At 40.1% G+C, this 27909-nt stretch overlaps 1 protein-coding gene across 1 annotated transcript in view; it reads left to right on the top strand.

Moving 5' to 3' along the window:
• Window positions 1-27909, top strand: part of GABRR2 (gamma-aminobutyric acid type A receptor subunit rho2) — a 67299-nt gene that overhangs the window by 5907 nt on the left and 33483 nt on the right. The window contains exon 2 of the mRNA XM_043962393.1: window positions 11655-11761. Coding sequence (XP_043818328.1) covers window positions 11655-11761 — 107 coding nt within the window. The remainder of the gene's footprint in view (window positions 1-11654; window positions 11762-27909) is intronic.

The following is a 27909-nucleotide window of genomic DNA, read 5'->3' as shown; positions in this document are numbered from 1 at the left end:
AAAATAAAAAAAAATAAAAATTATAGGGAGCAGCTAAGTGGCTCAGTGGCTAGAGCACTGGCCCTGGACTCAGGAGGACCTGAGTTCAAATCCGGCCTCAGACACTTGATACTTACTAGCTGTGTGACCTTGGGCAAGTCACTTAACCCCAATTGCCTCACCAAAAAAAAAATTAAATTATATTTTTCAAAATGAACTAAAATCCATTTTCTCTCTCATCACCATTACCACCCTCCCAAATGAAAAAGAAAAAAAAAAAACCAAAGCTCTTGTAACAATATGCACCATAAATTCCCCAATTAGCCAAATAAAAAAAATATGTCTTTCCACCCCAAGTCCATCATCTCTCTCTCAGGAGGTGGGTAGCATGTTTCATCATTCTCTGGAATCTTGGTTGGTCATTGTGTTCATCTGAGTTCTTAAGTCTTTCAAAATTGTTTGCTTTTACTAGTGTTTTGCTAGTGTATAAATGGTTCTTCCAGTCCTACTCACATCACTCTCCATCACTTCATATGTCTTTCTAATTTCTCTGAAACCATCCCCTTCGTCATTTCTTACAACACCCTAGTCTTTCTATGCAGATGGAGTGTACACAGGTGAACTACAATCCAGTTGTGTGTCCTTCTTGATTCCTTAAATCAGTTAAATGGTGACTGTTCTGTTCGTCATTCCCTCAACATAGTTGCCTCTAGATCACATCCTTCACAGAAAAAAGAATGTCTTTTAAAAATTGATGATTTCTTTTTGGACACAAAAGGTATTTCCCAACAGACATCCAAACAACTCCCCTTTCAAGTCCACTTCCTTTGCAATGAAGGCCAAAGGACGTGTCCATCCCCATGAAGCCAAAGAACATACATTCTCTGGCCACTGCTACATCTGAAAAGTTACCACCTTCCTCAAACCCTGCCTCCAGGGATTCCTAATATATTGTAATTATAATACTGTCACTTTCTTCATTATAGTTTCCTTATTGTTAACAAAAACTTTAATCATGTCATTTTCTGTTGTCTCAAACAATGTCTTAAAAAACACTCACCTCTCGTTCTTTTTTTCCCAATATTTATATGAGGGCTTTTCCCCTTTCCCATTTCTGTACCCTTCTGAGAAAAACTTATTAGAAAGACTATGGGGGGCAGCTAGGTGGCGCAGTGGATAAAGCACTGGCCCTGGAGTCAGGAGTACCTGAGTTCAAATCCTGCCTCAGACACTTAACACTTACTAGCTGTGTGACCCTGGGCAAGTCACTTAACCACAATTGCCTCACTAAAAAAAAAAAAAAAAAAGACAGACTATGGGACTCTACACCATTTTTCAGCATTAAGCCTTCTTACCTAGGCTCTTTATTAACAGAAATCACTTCCACGATTTCTTACCCTCACCCCCATGCATCACCACCACAATATGGCACCAAACCCTTCTGTCCTGTGACCAGTCAAGGCTATTCTTATTTATCTCAACACATTCATTAACCACCTACTATGTTCAAGACCAAAAAATAAAGAAAATAATAAACCCAAACCTTCCCAAACACACCAAAAAAAAAAAATCCCAAACACACAAAGAACCAAAACTACTGGGTTTAATATCCTGTACAGGATCTCTGTGATTTGATCTCAGTCAGAACTCATGGTGTCCCTGAAATCAGAGATCATAGTGCCAAGACTACCCTTTGACTAGTGCCAGGGTGTTATCTCTTGTGAAAGAATGAACCCTGATGTACCCTGTTTTTCTTTAAATAGCCCAAAGGACCAGGTTGTTAATGGAGCAAGCTATTAAATAGCTATTCCTCAAAAAATTTTCATTAATGGCCCCAGGATTTAAATCTGAGCTCTCTCCTCTGGGCCACAGGAGTTCAGGGACCTCAGTTACTCTAATCCTCCTCTCTAAATTGATGTGGAAACTGTGTTCTGGTAAAGAGGGATTTTCTCTTTGAGATGCATAGAGGCAGTTAGCTTGCCCGACTTATAATTTAATTTCTATGATCTGTTAAGCCCTTTAGTTGAGCTCTTCATTGGAATTCTTGGTGCATTTCTGCCAGTGAAGACAGTACACAATGCCTGGTTCTTGCTTATTTCTGTGTTAGAAGATCTGGGCCCTAGGCCCCTTTAGCAGAATTGTCCCTTGAGACCATACTTAGCCAAGAGGCCAATTAGTTCTGGAAATGCTTGCATGTAGATCTATTACTTTAACATTACGCAGGCTCATTTTCAATGGCTTCAAGGGTGCCATTCAAATTAAACAAGGGAGAAATCTGATCCAGAATGACTCTGTCACATAGATCTGTTTTTTTAAACTCTAGAAGGGACTTCCTTTTCTGCTCTCAGGAATTTCATTGCTTCCCCCCCCCCCCATTCTTTTGTAAAGTCTTTTCCCTGTAGATTGTCCAAATCTCCTTCCACTTACCAAATCTATTCTGAATGCCTCACCTGGGAGGTCATGACTTGCACTGAATTGGATTTAATTGAGGAAGAGCTGTGCAAAGTCACCATCCTCACTCTCTTCTCCAAAGCCATTTGGGTCTAGTGGCAAAATATGTTTTGTTTTGTTTTGTTTGGCAGGGCTATGGGAGTTAAGTGACTTGCCCAGGGTCACACAGCTAGTAAGTGTTAAGTGTCTGAGGCCAGATTTGAACTCCGGTACTCCTGACTCCAGGGCCAGTGGTTTACCACTGCACCACCTAGCTGCCTCCTGGCAAAATATGCTATCAGGATGATGGCCCTGGATGTTTAAGGTGATTAGGGTTAGGTGACTTGCCCAGGGTCATACAGCTAGTAAGTGTCTGAGATAAGATTTGAACTCAGGTCCTCTCAACTTCAGGGCCAGTGCCCTATCTATTGCACCATCTAGCTGCTCTGCTTTGCCTTCAATAAAAGGTACACAGAGCCATCTAGGAAAAAGTAAGCACTCTCTGTCTCTCTCTCTCTCTTTCTGTCTGTCTGTCTCTCTTGTCTCTCCTCTTCTTTTCCTCCTCCTTCTCCTCCTCATCTCTCTGTCTTTCCCTCTCTCCCCTCTTCCCCCTTATTGGAGAGTTGTGCAAATGAAGTTCTCTTTGGGATCTATATCTATAAATTACATTTACATCTATATCTAAAGATAAAAAATGGAAATCAGTTAAGCCAAATTCTTATGGAAAGAACATTCTACTTTCTGAACAGGAAGAATTATAAAGGAGGGTAAAGTAAAAATGCTCACTCAGTGCTTGAGGATGAAGGCCTGTTTGGGAGAGTGAAAAGAAGTCTTGACTTCTAGTTCATAGCTTCAATAGAGGTGGCTAGGAAGTACAGTGGATAGAATGCTGGGTCTGGAGTCAGTAAGACTTGAGTTCAAATATGACCAGACAGTTATTAGCTCTGTTGCCCTGGGCAACTCACTTAGCCTCTGTTTAATTTAGTTTTCCTCTCCTGTAGAGTGGAAATAATAATAATACCAGCTACATCACAAGATTGTTGTGAGACTCAAATGAGATAATATCCTCGAATTTGTTAGCTTAGTGCCCAGGATATAGTAGGTGTTGTATAAATGCTTATTCCCTTTCTTCTTTCTTATCTTCTCTAATTAGGGTTTAGGAGTGGGAATCATTTCAGGTCCTTTTCCCTCTCCCTCACCCTCAGTCTCAAGCTTTTGACCAAAACCAAGTCTCACCAAAGGTGCCTTGTGGCTAAAAGAGTTTGTTCTCATGGAATCCTTTGAAAAGACAGGACTATGCTAAAAGACAGGTTGCTGTGAATGTCCCTGAGCCTTTCTATCCTCATCTGTTAAGTGGGGATTATAATACCTGCAATATTTACTTCGGAGGATGATTGTGAAGAGAACTCTTTGCAAAACTTAAAACATGTCAGAAACAGGAGCAAGTATAACTACAGCAGCAAGTGTTGTAGTAGCCTGGCATTCAAGGACAGTGGGAACCTGTCCTCTTGTGAAAAGATTTAGGACTGACCAGTTCTTCAAGTGTCCTCAGACCCCTGGAGGTTCCCAAGACTCTTTTGGAGGAATCTGCGAGGTCAAAACAATTTTGATAATAATTCTAAGATGTTATTTGCCTTTTAAAATGCTCCTTCCTTTTCTCACTCATATCTGTATGAGGTTAGATTTTCTTCATATACTTCAACCAGATTGCAACAGATTGAATGCTGAAGCAGATGTGAGAATTCACTTGTCTTCTATTAAGCCAGGCATTAAACAGATTTGCAAAAATATGTAAAACAGTGCCATTCTTCTAATTTTTTTGGAAAATATAGTTATTTTTTCCTAAAAACAGGTTGTTTATGTTTATTATTGTTATTTTAAATGAGTAAATGCATATTTTAAAATTTTATCCAAAAAAATTTATCAGCTTTAATTTCTCAATATATATAAATATGGAAAATATCCAAATATATATAAATATATGAGATGGAACCTAGATACACAAACATTCTTTGAGGTCCTCATTAGTTTTTGTTTTTTTGGTGGTTTTTTTAGTGAGGCAATTGGGGTTAAGTGACTTGCCCAGGGTCACACAGCTAGTAAGTGTCAAGTGTCTGAGTCCAGATTTGAACTCAGGTCCTCCTGAATCCAGGGCTGGTACTCTATCCACTGCGCCACCTAGCTACCCCGGCTGATTAGTTTTTAAGAGTGCAAAGGCAGGGCAACTAACTAGGTGGTACAGTGAATAAAGCACCAGCCCTGGATTCAGGAGGACCTGAGTTCAAATCTGGACTCAGACACTTGACACTTACTAGCTGTGTGACCTTGGGCAAGTCACTTAACCCTCACTGCCATGCCCCCCCCAAAATAGTGCAAGAGGGTCCTGAGATTAAAAAAAATTGAGAATTGCTGCTCTAAAGGACGGAGCACAAGCCAGAGCAAACCAGACCAACCAAAAACCAACAAGACAAATAATCTCCACAGTCCAGTAATCTCCCATTCAAAGTATGATACGGTATAGTTTTGTATCTTCAAATGCAAATCAATAATCAACATTTATTAAGTACCTGTTGTGTTCAGACTCCAGTGCTAGGTGCTAGGGAAGGTCAGAGTTTGGATATGACACAATCCCTTCTCACAAAGAGCTTAGGACTCTCTCTTTGGGACCATCCACATGCAGTGATCATCAAATAGCTAACATTCATGCAGTGCCTTACAGTTTGCAAAGAGATGTCCTCACAGCCACCCTGGGAAGCAAGTAATCCCCATTTGACAGATGAGGACAGTGAAGCTCAGGGGGACTTGTCTGGGTTTACTGCCTCTATGCTGTACGTAACTTTTCAGCCCCTCTTTGGAACAAGCCTATCCTTCCAGAGAACAACCTCTTTTATCAGTAAAGAACCTTAGTATGACTTAGCTTTAGTCCAAGATTTGAGATTGGGGGTGGAGGAGAAACAACCTGAGATGATTCTCACCCTTAAGCCCTAAATAGGGGAGTTATGAAAGGAGAAAGGTCCATTACAGAATTATTTGTATCGGCTTAGAAACAAGAGACATTAATCTCATTTGAGCTTCATTACAGCCCAGTGATCCAGCTGCTGTTATTATTAGCCCCATTTTACAGATGAGGAAACCATCCTATATAGGTTAAGGAATTTGTCCATGGTCTCACAGCTAGTAATTGTCAGAGTTGGGTTAGGATCTGAGGTCTCTCCTGTTTCTAAGTTCAGTGATCTCTTCCACTATTCTGGATTACAACATGTCACCATCTGTCAACAGTAATAGTAACCAGTAGTTCACATTTATATGGATATGGCTAGGAGGGTACTTTCCTCATAACAAATCTCTAGTGTGCATGTGTAAATAGATAACTACATATACATACCTTTATATATGTGTGTGTACATATATATATATATGTATGCATATAAATATAAATCTACAGTATACATATACCCGTATATTTATGAATATAAAATTGTATACGTAAATAAAAATCTGTACTATGTATATATATACACACATATGACTAAATTTATATGTGCGTATACACACAACTATATATATATAATGTTATCTATTTTATATATATGTACATATATACATATATATATATTTGCTGTTGTTGTTCAGTCATTCAGTCATGACTGTCTCTGTGACCCTATAGACCAACACCTGCCAGGCCCTTGTATCTTCCACTATCTCCCAAAGTCTGTCCAAGTTCATGTTCATTGCTTCCATGACACTATCCATCTCATCCTTTGCTGCCCCTTTTCCTTTTGCCTTCAATCTTTCCTGACATGAGGGTCTTTTTCAATGAGCCTTGTCTTCTCGTTATGTGGCCAAAGTATTTCTGTTTCAGCTTCAGTATTTTACCTTCCAGTCAAGAGTTTGAATGACTTTCTTTAAGTATTGATTGATTTGACTTCCTCTCAAAAGTCTTCTCCAGCATTACAATTTGAAAGCGTTGATTCTGTGGCACTCAGTTTTCCAACTCTCATAGCCATATGTTGCTACTGGAAAGACCATAGCTGTGACTATTTGGAACTTTTTTGGCAAGGTGATGTCTCTGCTTTTTAGTATGCTGTCCAGATTTGTCATAACTTTTCTTTCAAGGATCAAGCAGCTTTTAATTTCATAGCTGCAGTTGTTGTCTGCAGTGATATCTGAGCCCAAGAATATAAAATCTGACATTGCTTCCATTTCTTCTCTATTTGCCAGGAAGCGATGAAACCAGTTGCCAAGATGTTAGGTTTTTTTATGTTAATCTTCAAGACAGCTTTTACACTCTCTTCTTTAACCTTCATCAAGAGGCTTCTTAATTCCTTTTCACTTTCTGCCATCCGAGTGGTACTGTCTACAAATCAGAGATTGTTGATTTTTCTCTCAGCAACTTTAATTCCAATGTGGAAAAAAACATGCTTCAGTCTGTTCCATCAATATAAGTTCTTTCTTTGGAAGTGGATAGTATGTTTCATCAATAGTCCTTTGGGATTGTCTTGGATCATTGTATTGTTATGAATAGTCAAGTCATTTACAATTCTTCATCAAACAATATTGCTGTCTCTGTGCACAATGTTCTCTTGGTTCTGCTCACTTCACTATACATCATTTCATACTTATCTTTCCAGGCCTTTCTGAAATCATTCTGCTTGTTGTTTCTTATAGCAAAATAATATTCCATTACCATCATATACCACAGTTTATTTAGCTTTTCCCCAATTGATGGACATTTCCTTGATTTCCAGTTCTTAGCCACCACAAAAAGAGCTTCTATAAATATTTTTGTACAGATAAGTCTTTTTCTCTTTAGGGGGTTGTCTTTGGGATATAAACCTTTAGCCATGCTTTCTTTTTTTTTCTTTTTTCTTTTTTGCAGGGCACTGGGGGTTAAGTGACTTGCCCAGGGTCACACGGATAGTAAGTGTCAAGTGTCTGAGGCTGGATTTGAACTCAGGTCCTCCTGAATCCAGGGCCGGTGCTTTCTCCACTGCGCCACCTAGCTGCCCTAACTATGCTTTCTAAAGCCCACTAGATTTCATTCTCCAGGATGAGATCAGTAACCACACCATTGTGGTTATTGGTGATGTTAAGATCTTTCTTGTATATTCTTCTGTGTTCTTGTCAACTCTTCTTAATCTCTTTTAGTTTTGTTAAGTCCCTACCATCTTTGTCTTTTATCATGCTCATTTTGGCATGAAATGTTCCCTTAATATCTAATTATCTTGAAGAGATGTCTTGTTTTTCCCATTCTATCGTTTTCTATTTCTTTACATTGTTTATCTAAGAAAACCTTCTTATCTCACCTTGCTATTCTCTGGAATTCTACATTCAGTTGGGTATATCTTTCCCTTTTGCTTTCCTTCCTTCCTCAGCTATTTGTAAAGCCTCATCAGGCAGCCATTTTGTTTTCTTGTTCTTTTTCTTTGGAATGTTTTTTGTTTCTGCCTCCTTGTACAATACCATAAACCTATGTCCATAGTTTTTCACACACCCTATCTACCAGATCTAATCCCTTAAATCTTTTCATTCACTTCTTATTCATAAGGGATATTATTTAGGTCATACCAAGATGATCTGACAATTTCCCCTACTTTATTCAATTTAAATCTAAATTTTGCAATAAGAAGCTCATGATCTAAGCCATAGTCAGATTGAGGTCTTGTTTTAACTGCCTTTATAGAGAGTCTCCACCTTTGGCTGCAAAGTATATAATTAATCTGATGTCTGTAGTGACCATATATTGTGAGGTCCGTGTGTAAAATTGTCTTTTGGGTTGTTGAAAAAAGAGTGTTTGCTATGACCAGTGAGTTATCTTGACAAAACTCTATTAGTCTCTGCCCTGTTTCATTTTGCATTCCAAGGACAAGCTTGACTGTTATTCCCATTATCTTTTTTTAAATAATTACTTTTTGTTTTGTTTTTGCTTTTGTTTTTTGCAGGGCAATGAGGGTTAAGTGACTTGCCCAGGGTCACATAGTTAGTAAGTGTCAAGTGTCTGAGGTCAGATTTGAACTCAGGTCCTCCTGAATCCAGGGCCAGTGCTTTATCCACTGCGCCACCCATCTGCCCCCATTGCCATTATCTTTTGATTTCCTACTTTAGCATTTCAATGTCCTATGATGAATGTGCCATCTTTTTTGTGTTATTTCTAGATGTTGTAGATCTTCATAGAACTGACCAACTTTGGCCTCTTTGGCATCAGACTTTTATTATTATGATGCTGAACAGTTTGCCTTGAATTTGAACAGATATCATTCTGTAATTTTGGAGAATATATCCTAGTACTGCTTTTCTCATTCTTTTATTGACTACAAAGGGTATTCTATTTTTTCCTAAGGTATTTTTGTCCACAGTAGCATATATAGTGATCGCCTAAATTGAATTCACTCATTCCTGTCCATTTAAATTCACTGACAGCCAAGATATCTATTTCCTGTTTGACAATGTCCAATTTACCTTGATTCATGGATCTTACATTTCAGGTTCCTTTGTGATATTGATCTTTACTGCACTGGATTCTCCTTTCAACAGACACATCTGTAGCTGACCTTCCTTTTGTCTTTGGCCCAAGCTACTTCATTAGTATTGGAACTACTTGTAGTTCTTTTCTGCTCTTCCCCAGTAATGTGTTGGACATCTTCTGACCTGAGGGGCTCATCTTCTGGTGTCATATTTTTTATGATTTTAATAGTGTCCATGGAGTTTTTTTAGTTAAGATACTGGAATGATTTGCCATTTGCTTCTCCAGTGGACCACCTTTTGTCAGAACTCTCCACTATGATTCATCTGTCTTGGGTAACCTGCAATGGTATTGCTTATTTGTTTCATTGAGCTATACAAGCTCCTCTGCCATGACAAGGCACTGATCCACAAGGGTATAAATATGTATATATGTACATATGTGTATATATATGTGTGTATATATTTTTATATATGTCCTCTAGGTGGTGCAGTTGATAAAGTGCTGAGCTTAGATTCAGAAAGACTCATTTTCCTGAGTTCAAATCTGGCCTCAAACATTTAGGAGCTGTGTGACCCTGGGAAAATCACTTAACTCTGTTTGCTTCAGTTTCATTATCTGTAAAATAAGTTGCAGAAGGAAGTGGAAAACTACTCCAGTATTTTTGCCAAAAAAACTATAAATGTGATATGAAAGTATTGCATACAACTGAAGGACTGCACAACAGCAACAACAACATATTTACATATATGTGTATATAAATCTGTAGTATATATATATGCATACATATGTATGTATATATACACATATATGTATGTGTTTATAGATCTATATCTATATCTACATCTACATCTATCTCTATCTCTATCTTTTACCATGCAAATATTATTGTCCATTCACCTATTTTATAGAAGGAAAAAAAGGCTGAAAGAGATGTGTTGATGTAGCAACTTACACCCAGGTATTTTTACTCTAAGTCTAATGTTCTTTCCACTATGCTGCTTGCAACAACAATGGAATTTATTACTATTATATGATTATGCTATTTGTATACAGTTGCTATATAGAACAGTTTGGAAATAGATCTCACTTAAAATGCTCCTAACTAGCTCTGTTTAAGTGGGAGAGAAAAGAAAATGAGATAATGTATCTCTTATTTCTAGGCAGATAAGAAAAGCAAAGAGTTTGGTCAATGAAGAAAGCATTGCATATATAGAGATCTACATATTTATATGACATTCTATTCTTAATAAATGTTAATATTATTTAAAGTAAAAAGAAAAGCAGGGAGAATAGAAGTCAAGACAAGATTCTAGAAGCAGGTAGTCTAGGAAAAGGAGGAAGAGTGAGAAGAAAGAAAGATGAAAAAATCTGTCATCTGATATAGCAGAGAGAACCTGGGGTTCTGGTCCCCTCTTTGCCACTAACTGCAACCATAGACAAGTCACTTTTCAGGGCCTCAGTTTACATATCTGTAAAATGAGGGTGTTGAGTCTCCAAGGAACATCCCTTCCAGCTTTGACGTATGATGATTCTGTTAGACCTAAAGTTTAAGTTTAAGCACTGATGCAGCTGAGGAAAGAGTTGTCTATCAGGTAATCCTTTCAATTTCCTTAAGATTACTATAGAAATTTTGATTTATACATGTTTGCTAGAGGCTTCTGGGATTGTTTGTTACCCAGATACCAAAGTCCTTTTGTTAGTCCTATAGGGAGGATGTACACGATGACTGACCACTCAGCACAAAACGACCATCATCCTAGAAGAAGAGTAGGACGAGGAAGAAACAAATGGTTGCTTTTCGATTGTAACTTTTCATGGAATTTAATTTAAAATAAATTCATTGATGCCTTTCATTTTTACATTTTATTCATTTCTAGATATACCACCCTCTCCACTCCCCCCAGGAAATAAACCCTCCTTTTTTTTTTTTTTTTTAAAGTGAGGCAATTGGGGTTAAGTGACTTGCCCAGGGTCACACAGCTAGTAAGTGTTAAGTGTCTGAGGCCAGATTTGAACTCAGGTCCTCCTGACTCCAGGGCTGGTGCTCTATCCACTGCGCCACCTAGCTGCCCCCTAAACCCTCCTTTCTAATAAAGAAAAACAGCCTAAGCGAAAATACCTATTATAATGACTGCATCTTACAGCATGTGTTACATTCTCCCATAGTCTCCCACCTCTCTGACAAGAGGAAGGATGTATGCATGTTTCATGATCTGTTCTCTACGACCATTACTGGGTTCTCTCTCTTTTAAAAATTTTTTAAAATTTATTTTTTATTTTTAAAATTTATTTTATTTCTCTCTCTCTCTTTTAAAAAAGGCAATTGGGGTTAGGTGATTTAACCAGGGTCACGCAGCTATTACATGTCTGAGGTCAGATTTGAATTCACTTTCTCATGACTCCAGGACCAGTGCTCTATTCACTACACCACCTAGCTGCAACCCCCACCCCCCACCCCATGGCTTTAAAAATCGCAGTTAAGCTTCCTTTGAGTGATCAAATTTCAGTTATATTTCAACCATAACTTTTTGGGTGATAGCAGAGAGTTCAGCACAATTTTGGCCAAGATTATGAACACATAGTCCAGAAGAGCCCCACTGGCAACTAAACCCCTCCCTGTCTCCATTGACCCTTCTAAACAGAGATATCATGATAGGAGAAAAAAAAGCTCATCTAAAAGACATAATGCTACAGTATATACTTCCTCACTATCTCATCCAGTTTGTTTGTGCTATGGAATAGTGTCCAATGGAAGAGGTTTTATTTTGTGTCTTTGCAGTCACTTATATAAGAAGACTCATGACATAACTAAATTACAAAAAGGAAAAACCGAACAGCTTCTGAGAGTAGATGAGCATGATTTCACCATGAGGCCAGCCTTTGGAGGTATGACTTTTTACTCCCTTTATTATTCATTATCTGTGCTTCGTCTCCTTAGTTTTGCAGAATCCTTCCCTCTCTTTCTGTCTGTGCAGCTAACTGTCTGGGTAAGGGTAAGAGTAGCTGACATTTATATGAAGTTTTTAAAGTTTTCAAAGCACCCAACATGCATCACCTCATTTTGAGCCTGACAACAGCCCTTTGAGGTAGGTGCTGTTGTTATCATTCAAGTTTCTAGGAAGAAAACAGACCAAGTGAGGTAATAAATAATGCCTTGTTAGCAAGATTTTATAAGTAGTCAGGAAGTGGGGTGGAAAATAACGGGCTCCTCTCAAACTTGGGGAAAATCTTGGGCTGTGGGCATTTTCAATAAAATGTAAGCCCCTCAAAGGTCAAGGACTATTTCTTTCTTTTCTTTTTTTTTTTGGGGGGGGGGGCCCATGTATCCCCAGGGATATCATAGTACCTTGCACATAGTGGGAGTTTATCGAAGGCTTGTCGGATTGAATTGCATGGAAGGGCAAGTAGTATGTGCTTTTTCTGTCTCTGGGAGTTTTAACAGTGGTATGCTGGAACTAGCTCATAATGGGGTTGGAAGAATGAATTGTTATATTTTCAGTGTGGACATTTATACCTTGATAGTCAGCAAACTACAAACGGGGCCTTGATTATCATTTTGTTAATTTTCTAGACTTAAAGTGATGGAGAAAATGTTTAATGCAGATTAAACTTAAAAGTGGGTCTTTTCTATGTAGACTTGATGGTTAAACATTTGTTAGCACACCCCTAAGGTGTGTTGAAGTGGGGCAAGTCAGCAACTCAACATGTATTTGCCTGCCATATATGAGAGTTATGGAGTCAGGACAGAGCTCAGGATCTCCAAAACATGGTGGTCTTAAGACCACCACGACAGTTTCCCCTTAAGGGAAACAGTAGCTTATATGCATGGAAACCATTGTTACAAGATTAGGCCTGATGGTTTTGAGCCTGTCATGTCAGTGTTCCCTTATGGGAGGCTGTGGGTTTATAGAACTTACTTGTGGAAAAACACTGACAATAACATTTTTTGAAGGTTAGTACAACTGTGTCCTCCAAATAATATTTTGCCCTGACCCCTGGTACTCAGTGTGGCCAGCTCCAGAATTGCAGTATAAGAACCTCACTCTCAGAAGAGCACTTTGGAGCACACCGTCCCCTTCCCATTAGGTTTTTCCCCTCCCCTCCAACAGGAGCACACCTCCCTGCTGGAGCATTGTCTTTTGCTGAATGGATCCATGTCTCAGTGCTCCCCAACACAGTGCTGCCTGTTTGTGAGTTATACTCTATGTTAGTGCGTCTGCCTGAGGTGTACGTCAGGGCCCATTTTCCTCTCTCCCCTTCCCCCTCTTCCCCACTGCTTGCACTAAAGCTTTGTAGTGAGCTGACTCCCATTATTTTATGTGTTATTTTCAGCATCTGAACTCATTAAAGGGTTGTTTTCCTGGAAGTCTTTGTCTGGCCCACAGGCCTTTCCTTAGACGTAAATTGGGTGCTCGGCAAAGGATCTAAGCTATTGACAATCCATTTCTAGACTGGGCCAGCATGACACTGTGAATCCAGTTGTAGAAAGTAAGCGTCAGTAGGAGAAACCTATGTCCTCTCATATATGAACATATTAAGTCAATCAGAGTGATTTTAGATGCTGCACAGATATCAGAAACACCTCAAATCTCATGGAGTTTCTTATAAATATGCCATCATTTTTTTCAAAAATTTTTTATTACAAATTTGACAAACATCAGTAAACCTGAACATTCCAAAAAAAGGAATGAGGATGATATATGAAACTGTGAGTCTCTATTGCATACTGCTTGGTTTTTTAATATATACATGTATATATATAATATATAAATATAAAACAAATATACATTCATATATACATGAATTATATATTTTGCATTCAATTAATATAGAATGATAAATTATTTATATAATTCATATGGAAATTATAGAAAATATATGTGTATATCTGTACACATACATGTATGTGTATATCTGTGTATGTATATACACAGATAAATGCAGATATCTGTGTATGTATGTATGTATGTGAACACGGTACCAAAATTGCCCTGCTTGTCTGGGTCCCTTTCTGGACTTTTTTTTCTGTTCTCTTTTGTATTTTAAACATGTTTCATTGACATTTTTTTTAGTCTTAATTGACAACCCCCAACTACACCCCATAGCTATGTCCAACAAAAAATAAAGACCCTCCCTTTGTATTCTTCAATATAACAAATTCATGCAGCAAGTACTGTTTTTGCCTTTCTTTGTATCTCTAGTGCTTTACTTGGTCCCTGGCACATAGTAGGTACTTTAAAAATCCTTACTGATCTCATCTGTTGACTTACTCTAAAAGACTGATAATGCAGTATGCTTCCCACCTCTTGGCATAAAGATGATAGGTACAGACCTGGGTTCAAATGGTATTGCCAATGCTTATTAGTTGTGTGATCTTGGACCTATGTGACTTTTATGTTTATTTTTTTTTTGAGGGATCTCAAAATTTTTGGTACTAGTTGAAGTTTTCTTTTTTAAAAAATCCATCTTTCCAGCTTTAGTTTCTACTCTCTGATGAGCTTTGGGTGGGGTGGTCGGCCCTGCTTGGTCTTTCCCTGAATCCCCTGCTTTTTTCTTAACTCCTGGGGTTAAGCCCCCTGTGATCTTTGAGGTTCAGAGTGTTGGATCTTCTGGACCCTCTTTGGTATCTCAGAACATACTATTATGGACCTGAGAGTGTCCAGGTCTGAGATCTGTATATCAAACTACTCCCTGGGACTTTCAGACCATCCTAGGACTATCTCAGGTTGCTGTTCTTCCAGCCTTGCTGACTCTCTCATGTCCCTGCTGGTGTGTTCCCCTTCTTATTGCTCTCGGGTTTCTGGCTGACCTCTTGTGTGATTCTGGGGCGGAAGAAGGTTCTCATTGGATTTCTTGATCTGCCTGGTATGAATGTCAGGGTTTTACTGGAGTAGCTATGTGGGAGATATCAGCCTGACTCCTGTTCAGGCAGCTGTTGTGGCTGGAAGTCTTTGTAGTTATTTCCAAACTCAAAAAATCATACACGTCTGAACACAGAGGAAGATGAGAGAATGAGGGAGAAAGGTTAGGGGGAAGAGCCATGAATTTTATTACCAAAAGAAATGTCTGGAGAAACAAGGAGGATATTATCTTCCCATGTCTAATCGTAGCCATATCTAGGGTGGGAGTGGGGGAGGGAAGAAAAAAGAAGGGAAAAAAAAGAAAAAAAAAGAAATTTGCATGATCGTTTTATTATATATTTAAAAGGAACAGCAAGTTGTACATAACAGATTTGCAGTTTTATATGCAATCATCTTTTTTATTATACTATGTTATATAAATGCTTATTTCATTCCATAAATTAAAAAAAAAAGAAAAGAAGAAAAGGAACTAACAAAAATGTGGTCTTAAACTGAAAAGTTTCTTGAGTTATCCAAAGGTAGAATGGTCTTCCTGAGGAAGGTAGATTCTCCTTCCCTTGAGGTCCTAAACCAAAGTCTGCACGACCACTAGGCAGGTATCTTTTAGAAAGTATTCTTTTTACAACACTGCACTGGACCAGATGGCTGCTCAGTTCCCTTCTGGGTTTGAAATTCTTTAATTCAGATTTTGCAGTCAAAGAATGATGGTTTGCCTTCTAAGTGGGAATGTAAAGTAAATTGTGAGAGTAGATGGGCAACAGAGCCACCTCTTACCCCTTCCTTTTTTTGTTTTTTTGTTTTTGTATTTTTTTAGTGAGGCAATTGGGGTTAAGTGACTTGCCTAGGGTCACACAGCTGTCTGAGGCCGGATTTGAACTCAGGTATTCCTGACTCCACAGCCGGTGCTTTATCCACTGCGCCACCTAGCTGCCCCTTACCCCTTCCTTTTAAAGTCTAGTCCCAAGCTGAAAGATTTCTTAGCATTGGTCTGGAAAGCTGAACATTCATTCGTTCATTCATTCAAGAAATGTTTATTGATGTCCGGTGTATAATGCTAAGTACTGAAGTGGATAAAAAGATGAACAAGACTCTTCCCTGCCCTCAAGTGGCTTACATTTTATACATGTGATTCATGAGCTTTCTGGGTTACAGATAGGTCAGTAACTGCCACTAGCTCCTAAAAGATGAAATGTTATATAAACTGAGTGAAAGACTGTTTTTTCCCTTAACTTTCCTAATGAATTGAGAAGTAATACAACATTGTGTTTATTTTCATATGTCTACTATACAAGTAGAGCTTATTATACAGAGTGGCACAGTGTATAGAGTGCTGGGCTTGGAGTCAGGAGGACCTGAGTTCAAATTCGGCTTCAGATACTTACTAGCCGTGTGACTCTGCGCAAGTCACTTAACCCGTTTTCCTCAGTTTCCTCATGTGTAAAATAAACTGGAGAAGAAAATGGCAAGCTATCAAGAATACCCCAAATGGGGTCATGCAGAGTCAGACATGACTGAAATGATGAACAAGAAGAAGGTCCTAGACAAAAACATCAAAGGCTGAAGCCAAATTAACCTCTGGTACTAGAAGTTTTTTTTTAAAGGGGCACATTTCCAGATCATAAGAAGGGTTGGTTTGAGGTCATTTAACCCAACCATATCTTTTAAAAGAAGAGGAAATTGAAACAGAGAAGTTAAGTGACTTGTTTAAGGTCACAAAAGCCAGGATTTCTACCCAAGGTCACTGACCTTATCCATAATAATTATAGCTAACATTTCTATAGCACTTTTTTGGGGGGGGGAGGAGCCAGGCAATGAGGGTTAAGTGACTTGCCCAGGGTCACACAGCTAGTAAGTGTCAAGTGTCTGAGACTGGATTTGAACTCAGGTCCTCCTGAATCCAGGGTTGGTGCTTTATCCACTGCGCCACCTAGTTGCCCATTTCTATAGCACTTTAAGGTTTACAGAATGCTTTTGCAAACATTATCTCATTTTTATTTATTTATTTATTTGTTTGTTTGTTTTTTAGTGAGGCAATTGGGGTTAAGCGACTTGCCCAGGGTCACACAGCTAGTAAGTGTTAAGTGTCTGAGGCCGGATTTGAACCCAGGTACTCCTGACTCCAGGGCCAGTACTCTATCCACTGTGCCACCTAGCTGCCCAACATTATCTCATTTGATCCTCACCACAACCCTGGGAGGTTGTTATTATTATCCCCATTCTACAGATGAGGAAACTGAGGCATAGAGCAGTTAAGTGACTTGCCCAGGGTCACATACCTAGTAAGTAGGTGAGGCCAGATGTGAATTTAGGTCTTATTGACTCCTAGTCTAGTGCACTATCCACTGAACCCACATAGCTTCTTCTAATTTAAGTAATCTAAGATTATTTGGCAATATTAATATGTGCAGATTATGTGAACATTTTAGTTTGTTTCCTCTTTCTCGGGCACCTATCAGAGCATTTCAGCTGAGTCTTTGAATAAGCTGCTTTAGTTAATACTTAAAATAGCCCTATCTCCTTTAGGAGGAAGTTAGATTTTCAAATGCTTGGTACTCAAGCCTGTTCCTGTTGGACACTGTTAGTTATCAGCGCCCCCCGCCAACCCCCCCCTAGACAGCAGGGTGGAGGGGAAGAGCTGGGTCCTCCTTTTGCTGGGTTTCCTTTTTTGGGTCATCTAGGCTAGGGCTTCTTAAATTTTTTCTACTCACAACCCCTTTTCACGACCCCAGGTATATAGGTATGTGAAATAGGTATACAAATCAAACATTTACTGCCAATTTTTTGCGACCCCCACATTCAGTTGCATGACCCCAAATTAGGGTGTGACCCACAGTTTAAGAAGCTTTGCTCTAGCTATCTAAAGCTCTCACCACCCATGTTATAGTATGACCCTTTTATGGATTTTATCCACGCAGCTTCCCAGTCACTTCAGGTTGGGTCTTCTACTTTCTTCTTATTATCTAATGAGTCAGTAAGCATTTACTAAGCATCTATCATGTTCCAGGCACTGTGCTAATACTGGGGATGCAAAAAAAGGCAAAAGACAGCCAGCCCCCGGCCCTCAAGGAGTTCACCATCTAATCTAACTACCTCTGAAGCACACACCCAGTAACAGCCATGTATCAACAATCATCACTTAAGTAATTTCCAGGGCTGAGCTCATTGTAGTTGTTGGAAGCATAGATTAAGCCATTTCTAAGTTATGACTATTTGTGACACAGGACTTGGCTCGCAAATACTGTCTTCTTGGATGCTTCTGTTTTTTTTTTTTGTTTTTTTGCCAGGCAATGAGGGTTAAATGACTTGCCCAGGGTCACACAGCTAGTAAGTGTCAAGTGTCTGAGGCTGGATTTGAACTCAGATCCTCCTGAATCCAGCCAGGTGCTTTATCCACTGTGCCACCTAGCTGCCCCCGCCCCCAGATGCCCCCTTGGAAGCTTCTAAAGGAACCAAATAGCAGATCAGACAAATCAAATAGTGGCTGGGGGTGAGGGTCAGGGCAGCAAGAAGGGAGGTGAAGCTGGCCTACCAATTTTTCTGGTACCAAGGGGTGTTTTAAAAAGAGATCCAAGGCTCATTTGCATTACCTGAAAACTCTTCCAGTTGCTAAGGAAAAAAGGTGGGGACAGTGCCTCAGCCGTTTATTACCTGTGTGACTCTGGGGCAAGTCAAGTTGCATGTGCCCGGGGTCTTAGTTTCTCATATGTAAAACAAGGGGATTGGACTAAATTCTTTAAAAACGATTTTATTGATACCCTATTTTCCCATTACTTCTCTCCTATCCCCTCCTCAGAGAACCATCCTTTATAATTAAAAAAAAAGTTCTGAAAAACTAACCAACATATCCCCAAGCCCTGACATATGCAGTGTTCCACAGCCATGGTCCCCCTCCTCTCTAAAGAAACCAGGAGAAGCATTGTACTTGTACAAAAACTTGTACAAAAACTTAGACCAACAAAATGATCGGTAAATAATAATGCATTTTTTTCAGGGTCAAGGAATTGCAATTTACAACAACTTACTCAGACAGAGATGTTCAGAGAAGGGAATTACAAACATAGGTTATACATGCTCAGGAGTGGTGGCTAGGTAGATAGATGGAACAACTGGAATAGCCCAAGTTATTTATTGCAGGGTGATAACATCTGGGGCAGCTAGGTAGCACAGTGGATAGAACTCTGGGCTTGGATTCAGAAATATTCATCTTCCTGGGTTCAAATCTGTCCCGAGAGACTTAATAGCTGTGTGACCCTGGGCAAATCACTTAACCCTGTTTGTCAAAATGAGTTCACAGAGAGGCTGACAAGACTGAAATGACTCAACAACAATAGATAGCACGTTCCTGAAAAATCTGCAGCATCAGTTGAAGCTGCTTCTAGTCAACAGAGGCAGGCCACTGTCAAGGACCCAAGCTGGAGTCACCTGTCTGACCTGTAGGAACAGGAACAGTTAGAAACTGCTTGTTGTAGTAGAGATTCTCAGGAGTTTACCTTGGGGGTGGAGGACATCAATTAGAAACTGCAAGTTGGAACAGAGTAGGGGCCCAGAGTTTCCTGGGGGTTGACAGTATCTTCTCATATCTCTTCTTTGAAGCTAAGCTTGAACATTAATAATTTTGCAGCATACAGTTTTGATTATTTTGTTGTAGTAGTTATTGTGTGTGTTTTTTTCTTGACTCTACTTACTGCATTCTGCATCTGTTCATGGAGATCTTCCCACGCTTTTCTACACTCATCACATTCCTCATTACTTCCAGCATCATGATATTCCATTACATTGCTGTACCATAGTTTATTTAGCCATTCTCCAATCAATGGACATTTATTTTGTTGTTTTTTTGCTTGTGTATTTATTTGTTTTTTGGTGTAGCAATGAGGATTAAGTGACTTGCCCAAGGTCACACAGCTAATAAGTGTCAATTGTCTGAGGCTAGATTTGAACTCAGGTCCTCCTGAATCCAGGTGCTTTATCCACTGCACCACCTAGCTTCCCCAATGGGCATCTACTTTGTTTCCAGTCTTTGCTGCCTCAAAATATGCTACTATAAATATCCTGCTGCATAGATAAATTCTTAAGATCCTTTCCAGCTCTAAGTCTATGAGCCATGATTCGTATTTTATACATCCTTCAGGATTGTTTTTGTGCCATCTGAAAAGGCTGCCCTTGATGCTCATCTTAAACAGACTTGATCCATGTAAAAACGTTTGATGTGGGGGACAATGAAATGGGTCCCATACTCCCTGCCTCCCCACCCAAACTGGGACATTTTGAGCTATTATCCCAGTTAAGAATGTTTAGATCCAGGGCAGCTAGGTGGCGCAGTGGATAGAGCACCGGCCCTGGAGTCAGGAGGACCTGAGTTCAAATCCGGCCTCAGACACTTAACACTTACTAGCTGTGTGACCCTGGGCAAGTCACTTAACCCAAATTGCCTCACTAAAAAAAAAAAAAAAAGAATGTTTAGATCCAGGGCAGCTAGGTGGCGCAGTGGATAAAGCACTGGCCTTGGATTCAGGAGGACCTGAGTTTAAATCCAGCCTCAGACACTTGATACTTACTAGCTCTGTGACCCTGGGCAAGTCACTTAACCCCCATTACCCTGCAAAACAAAACAAAACAAAACAAAACAAAACAAAACAAAAAAACAAGATTGTTTAGATACTAGATGAAAGGAAGGAGATTCAGGGGCAGGAGTCTGGGTTCAAGCCCCAGCTTGACATTTACTTGCTGTGTGACCTTGGGTCCCTTAACCTCTCCTTAATTTTTCTTCTTCAAAATTGAGATTATTACTGTAGCAATTGGAGTGACACCACCTGCTGGAGATTTACTGTAGGAAAGCTCTGCCATGAGGAGAAGGCATCTGAGGGCAAGCCATGTGGTCAAGTTCCTTGGTGTCAGGAAGTGACGTTTGCTCATGGGTACTGTCTATCAAAGCTATCAGCCAATCAACTTGAGGAGCCTCCCATTTCTGGGAGGAGAACACGAAGTAGGAAGCAGACACTGGCTGAGGGCTTAGTTCCTCTTTGGGTTCAAGACATTGGCTTGGTGGCAGTACTTCATGTGGGAGGTTAGGAAAGCTAGGATTTCCATGCTATAAGAAATCTGTTCTCAATCTTTATCTCTCTTTACTATCTTAAATCTTTTAATAAACCCTTAAAGCCTAAACTCTTGGTGAATTTATCAGTGATTTTAGCCAGTTTCCACCCAAAACTGGGGGGGGACAGATTAGAATCCACATTTAGATTTTTAAACAACACAGTTATGTTTATGTTTAAGCACGAATACATATATATATAAGTGTTCATAGTCAAGCAAAACAAATTCCTGCATTGGCCATGTCCAAAAACTATCTATGTGTCATTCTATACCCTGAGTCTATCACCTCTCTATCAGGAGGTGAGTAGCATGAATAAGCAATAATTTCCACCACAGATAATTTGGGCAATGGTTCTGCAGAGGAACCACAAATTAATTTGGATGCATTCTACCCTGATGTTGGGAGAAATTGAAGGCAAAAGGAAAAGGGGGCGGCAGAGGATGAGATGGAAACAACAAACGTGAACGACTTGGACAGACTTCCAGAGATAGAGGAGGATAGAAGAATGGCCTGGCATCCTATGATCCATGGGGTCACAAAGAGTCAGACATGAGTAAACGACTGAACAACAATTCCCCTTTCGTTGTTCTCATCCATTTTCTGCTTCCTTAAGAGTTTTCCCTTTGTACCGACATTTAGTAGTTGATGGAGGAATTTGACTAAGCAGCTGAAGACCCCTTGGATGACCCTTTTAGTTTAGAGAGAGACAGGATTAAAACTCTAGCAGCTTCCTAATGATCCCATGGATTAGTGAAACTGGAAATCTCTTGACATCTTTCTGTGACTAAACAGCAGCTGTCTCATTCAGCTATATGCTTTGCTTTTAAGAACAGTGTGTGTGTGTGTGTGTATTTTCCATTTGTCCTTAGAATTTAATAGAAGCTCCAGATCGCTGAGACTTTTTCTTTCCTGATATTATTCTTATAGGATTCTCTTTGGTTTTATACCCAGTTATTTAGCTACTACTTCCCTTGCTTCCTCTTTATTAGTCAGAATCAAGTACAAAACAATACTTTCCCTTCTTGGATCCCCCAACCTCTAAAGGATGGAATTGTCAACAAAGCAAGTCTCATTTGAGCAGAATGAGAGCTCTAGAAGAATCCAGATAGTTGAAGTTGTTGATCTTTATTCTGTCCTGTCTCTGTACCAGGTTTTTAGTTCATTTCCAGAATTTGTCATTCATTTCTACCATTTCCTTCCTTCCTTCCTTCCTTTCTCTGTGTCTCCTTCCCTTCCTGCCTTCCTTCTTTCCTTCCTGCTTTCCTTCCATCCTTCCTAGATGCCTAGGAAGACTGTTATCTTCATTATGGTGTAGTCAAAAGACCACTGGATTTTTGAGTTGGAGAATTTTGGTTTAAATCCCAACTCTTCTATTTACTACTGTAACGATTGGAATGACGCCACCTGCTGGAGACTTACTGTAGAAAAGCTCCGCCATGAGGAGAGGGCCTCTGAGGGCAGGACCATGCGGCTTTCTTTGGTGTCAGAAAATGACATTGGCTTGTGGGAGGAGGAAGGGGGAGGCTGGCGCTCTGGTCACTCTTTTTCATGTGGATTCTGGTGGAAAGTGGAATGAGAAACGCACTCTCCCTTTGATAGATGAATCTAGGCCTTTCTCTCTCTCTTTACCAAATTCTTATTCTCCTTAATAAATGCTTAAAAGTCTAACTCTTGCTAAAGCTTATAATTTATTGGCGACCACTCATTAGATTTTTAGATAGTATAGCTAGAATTTTAGCCCTTACACTACCTATGTGATTTTAGGTATACCTTAACTTCTTGGGGCCTCATTTTCCTTGTTTATAAAAAGGAAGCAATGAGACTTGTATTACAGCTCTCAGAGGGATGTTGTGAAGATCAAAGGGGATGGTGTTTATAAAGGTCATTGTAAAAGACCACATACATGAGAACTATTATTTCTACTCCTGAAATAACATTTCTATTTTTCTTTCTCCATTGATTTTCATCCATGTTTCCTACCATACATCCCCTCTCCAGTTTTTAATTCCTCATAAGACTACATATTCTTCAGCTCTCTCTCTCTCTCTCTCTCTCTCTCTCTCTCTCTCTCTCTCTCTCTCTCTCTCTCTCTCTCTCTCCTTTTGGCAAGGCAATGAGGGTTAAGTGACTTGCCCAGGGTCACACAGCTAGTAGTGTCAAGTGTCTGAAGCTAGATTTGAACTCAAGTCCTCCTGAATCCAGGGCTGGTACTTTATCCACTGCACCACCTAGCTGCCCAAGAGTACATATTCTTGACATGCAATGACACTCCATCATCCTTTTTGTCTGATTTGTTGCTTTTGAATAGAGTATATTGTTACCTTTTAAAATTCCAGTCATGTGTTACATCCTAGTCAATATCAGTGATAACTATGAGGTAAACATGACCTCCATATTTTAAAACCTTTAGTTCAACTTTGTGTATTACATATACTTTGTACATTTGCATATAGATATCTGAGACCATGAGCAATGTTAGCATTCCTGATTTAGGATTTTGTCCCTTGTGAATTACTGGACGTCTCCTTAATTTTTAGTTTAAGGCCTTCTTAATCAGATATACAAGTCTCTAGGCAAATAATAGTCTTCTTGGCTCTCATTAGGTACATTCTACTCCTGCTTACAAGACCATCATTTCTATTTCTTTAGCCCTTGTCTGTAATTCCAAATTCTATTCTCTGCTACCATCTTGTTAACTAGCTGTTTACTTTCTTGAACAATACACTCTATATCCTGACTCCAGGCATTTTCATTGGCTGTCCCTGATGCATGGGATGCTCTCCCTCCTCAACTCCATCCTAGCTTCTCTTACTTCCTTCAAGTTTCTTTTTCCCCCTGAGGCAATGAGGGTTAAATGACTTGCCCAGGGTCACACAGCTAGTAAGTGTCAAGTGTCTGAGGCTGGATTTGAACTCAGGTCCTTCTGAATCCCGGGCCAGTGTTTTATCCACTGCACCATGTAGCCGTCCCACTTCCTTCAAGTTTTGATTAAAATTGCACCTTCTATAGGAAGCCTTTCTCGATACCTCTCAATTTTTGTGCCTTCACTCTAAGATTATCTCCAGTTTATCCTGCATATGTCTTGTTTGTACATAGATATTTGCATGTTGCATGTTGTCTACTCCATTAAATTGTGGGCTCCCAGAGAGCAGGGATTGTCTTTCATCTTTCTTTGCATCCCCCCAGTACATAGCCCAGTGCTGGCACATTGGTTGTTTTTTGTTGTTGTTGTTGTTTTGTTTGTTTTAGGCAATGGGGGTTAAGTGACTTGCCCAGGGTCACACGGCTAGTAAGTGTCAAGTGTCTGAGGCCAGATTTGAACTCAGGTACTCCTGAATCCAGGGCCAGTGCTTTAACCACTGCGCCATCTAGCTGCCCCCCAGTGCTGGCACATTGTAAGCACTCAATAAATGTTTATTATTCCCATGTCTCTCTCACAGAAGAAATTTTGGAAACTCTGCCTGTGTCCCTAAAACCTTTAGCTTATTGTCCAAGACTTCATCTGTAGAGGTACCTTTCTAGGTTCCTTTTGGTGATTTCATTTGTCCTCACATGAATCACCAGAAGCAGGTGGTCGTCAGGTTTGCCAAGTCTCAGAAGGTTTTCTTCAGTGTCTCAGAAATACCCTGTAGTCAGCATACCCTCTATTGTTTATTTCAGGCTGACATATGGCTGCATTTGGTACCCAAAGAACCACTACTTGCTAATTTTTTTCAGTAATTGGTCCTGTGCTTTTTCTCATCTCACAGAAGCTGTGGATCTTCATCGTTTAGTCAATGAATGAATGAATGAATGAAAAAGAATTTATTAATATTTTACTATGTTCCAGGCACTATGCTAAGCACCAGGGTACAAAGAGAGAAGGTGAGACAGTCCTTCCTCTTAAGGAACTCACTGCTCTGACTGGGGGATAAAATACGTAAGAGAAAGGTCAGCCGGAGGGCAGAGGCTTGGAAATCCTAAGGGGACAGAAGCAGAGCAGATAGCAAGGCCTAGGAGACCGGTAGGTCAGATGATAGCGCTGAGGTTCTGGAGGCTGAGTAAGCAGGGCAGAGGGTAAGGCATAGTGGTCCTCCATCTCACCACAAGGAACGATTTGGTGACACCTATCTCATCTAGCTAGTGTGAGCAGCCAAGCCATAGAATTAATAACAATATATAATGGCCAGCATTTATTTAGTGCATACCCTGTGCCAGGTACTTTACAGTCATTGTCTCTCTCATTTGATCCTTACAACAGCTCTGGGAGGTCAGTCCCATTATCACCCGCATTTTATAGTTGAGGAAACCGAGGTGGACCAAGGTTAAATGACTTGCCCAGGGTCACACAGCTACAAAGTGTCTGAAGTCTGATTTGAATTCAGGTCTTCATGACTTCAGAGTCTATCTATTGAGCCACCTACCAGCCTCATAGGTGAATTCTTGGAGGCTAGTGTTGGAGATTGAGGCAAGAGGAAGACAAGGAGGAAGAGGTCCCAATGGTAGAGAGTCTTGCTGATACCCAGCCATCCAGGATGAGTTCTGTGGATTGTGAGAAGCTAATTTGTTCTTGGTACCTAGTGGACCCTCTATGGGAAAACCTTCAGATCTATCAGCCCTAAAGGCTCAATTGTTCTTCTTTTCCCCTTCTTTCTCAGTGATACATTTTCCCATGTTCCAACAAACATGGATTTGTTTTCTTATTTGCCTCCTCAGATTTCTTTTATTCTTTGTTTAACTCTTTTGGGGGGGCAGGGCAATGAGGGTTAAGTGACTTGCCCAGGGTCACACAGCTAGCAAGCGTCAGGTGTCTGAGGCCAAATTTGAACTCAGGTCCTCCTGAATCCGGGGCTGGTGCTCTATCCACTGCGCCACCTAGCTGGCCCCCTGTTTAGCTCTTAAAGCAATTTATTTCTTCAAGGAACAGTTCATTCTCCTCGATAAACATTCATTCCTCCACACCTTTTACCTTCTCCTCTAGCAGAGAGACAAACCTGCATTTTGTGTACATTATTCTGCTTCTTGTCAGTGGCAGAAACACTAATAAGGAGTGTACCAAAGGTCTTAGTGTAGTTTTTTTTTTTTTTTAGTGAGGCAATTGGGGTTAAGTGACTTGCCCAAGGTCACACAGCTAGTAAGTGTTAAGTGTCTGAGGTCGGATTTGAACTCAGGTACTCCTGACTCCAGGGCCGGTGCTCTATCCACTGCGCCACCTAGCTGCCCCTTAGTGCTGTTTTAAGCTATTAAGGTTCAAAACTACACTAAGACTTTTGGGACACCATGCATAGTACAATCTCTGCACATCATTGGAATGTTGCCCTTCTCCTTCCCTCTCTATCCCCATTCACAGTAAAATTAAGACTCAGTTTTTTGTGGACCTTGCTGCCAAGGCAGAGGCAAACACTTATTCTTGTGGGGTGGAGGTTGGGAGGCTGGCACAGGGGTTTCTTTCCCATCTTTGTTCTTGGGTTTTCCCTTGGGCTCTCTCCCCAAGGCTTTCCTTAGCTATTTGTCACTATTACCCCCAAGGTCCAATATGAGCAGCAATGAACAGATTTCTAGCAACTCTTAGGTAAATAAAACTACCTCCTCTGAAAGTCTTCTGGTAGGCAAAGTAATTTGCCCAAGACAATATAAGTAGTAAATAGCTATGTCTTTTCACTGGGCATGGCCCAGTCCTGCATTGGAACAGGCAATTCTGTTTGCTGGTATGGACATTATAGGTTGTATTTCTTTGTATCTCCCACAGTGTCTAGCACATTGCTAGGAATGTAGTAGGTACTCAACTTCTGTTGATAACCAGTAAAAAGAGCCTTGGGGAAATTAGGGGGCACAGTGGATAGAGCTGCTGGCCCTGGAGTCAGTAAGACTTATCTTCTTGAATTCAAACCTGGCCTTGGACACTTACTGTGTGACTTAACCCTATTTGTCCCAGTTTCCTCATCTGTAAAATGAGCTGGAGAAGGAGATGGCAAACCACTCCAGTATCTCTGCCAAGAAAACCCCAGATGGGGTCACGAAGAGTCAGACACAACTGAAACAACCGAACAACAAACAACAATAACAACAAAAAGAGCCCTGACTTTGTAATTACAGAACCCAGGTGCAAATCCCAGTTTTTCTACATATTTATAGGTCATTGGGCAAATTGTTTCACCTTTCTGGGCCTTGGTTTCCTTACCTATAAAACAAAGTGACTAGATGATGTGAACCTCATTTAGAAAGGCCTTGATTCTAGTTGTGCATCTATGGCCCTATGAAAAATGGGTAGCAAACTTACTGTCTTCTGTGTCCTTTTCCTAGATTCTGCCAAAGTATTGACTACCTTATTCCCTGTGGAACGTGAGGAATAATCAAGACTTATGACTTTGCATCTAATATTCGGTTGGATTTTCATGACAAGCCTAATACTTTCTTGACTTTAAGAAGCCTAAGCCTGTATTTAAAATTCGGTCTTTGTAAATGCTTTTTGGGCGCCCGGGATGTAAATCCAGAGGTGACAGTCCATCCATCCCTAAGACCCAAGGCTGCTCCGGGCTTCTTGATCTTTCATCTTAGCTATTCCTTTATTTGGAGGTTTTTTGGAGCGATCGTGTCATGAGTTCTGAGAGCTTACTGCCTCTCCTCCCTCATCTTAGTTATTCCTGATGTGATATTTGAGCTCTTAAATATCCTTGAGTTGGACACCAAGTTTCATGCTCTTTGAATTAAAACGGGGAACTTGTTGCTGTCTCTTATGCACTTGATTCCTGATTTTCCTCATCATCGTTACCTTGGGTCCTTTCTTCCATGTGCATTTTGTCATATCACTGGATCTGCAGGAAAGAGACTTTGTCTTCTCTTGCATATCATTGAGAAGATTAAGATTGATCCTGTATTGTTCTCTTATTGATCCTATTGACAATTCGTTGATTTTGTCCTGTAACTGTGTAAGTCATGGCTCTTGGGCTCTGAACTTAGTTTGGAGTTCAGCTGGCCTGCAATGGGTTAAGTTGGAAAAATTCTTGCCTAAAGGAATTTTGCTGACCTTGGGGATTGTGTGTGAAAGAAAGGGAGTTGAGCCTGATATCTTTACCAAGCTATCTTTCAAGGATGTC

This window comes from Dromiciops gliroides, chromosome 4 (assembly GCF_019393635.1).
Source record: "Dromiciops gliroides isolate mDroGli1 chromosome 4, mDroGli1.pri, whole genome shotgun sequence".
NCBI classification, from domain to species: Eukaryota; Metazoa; Chordata; class Mammalia; order Microbiotheria; family Microbiotheriidae; genus Dromiciops; species Dromiciops gliroides.
Note: the sequence above shows the minus strand (reverse complement) of the source record. Positions and strands in the feature narration are given on the sequence as shown.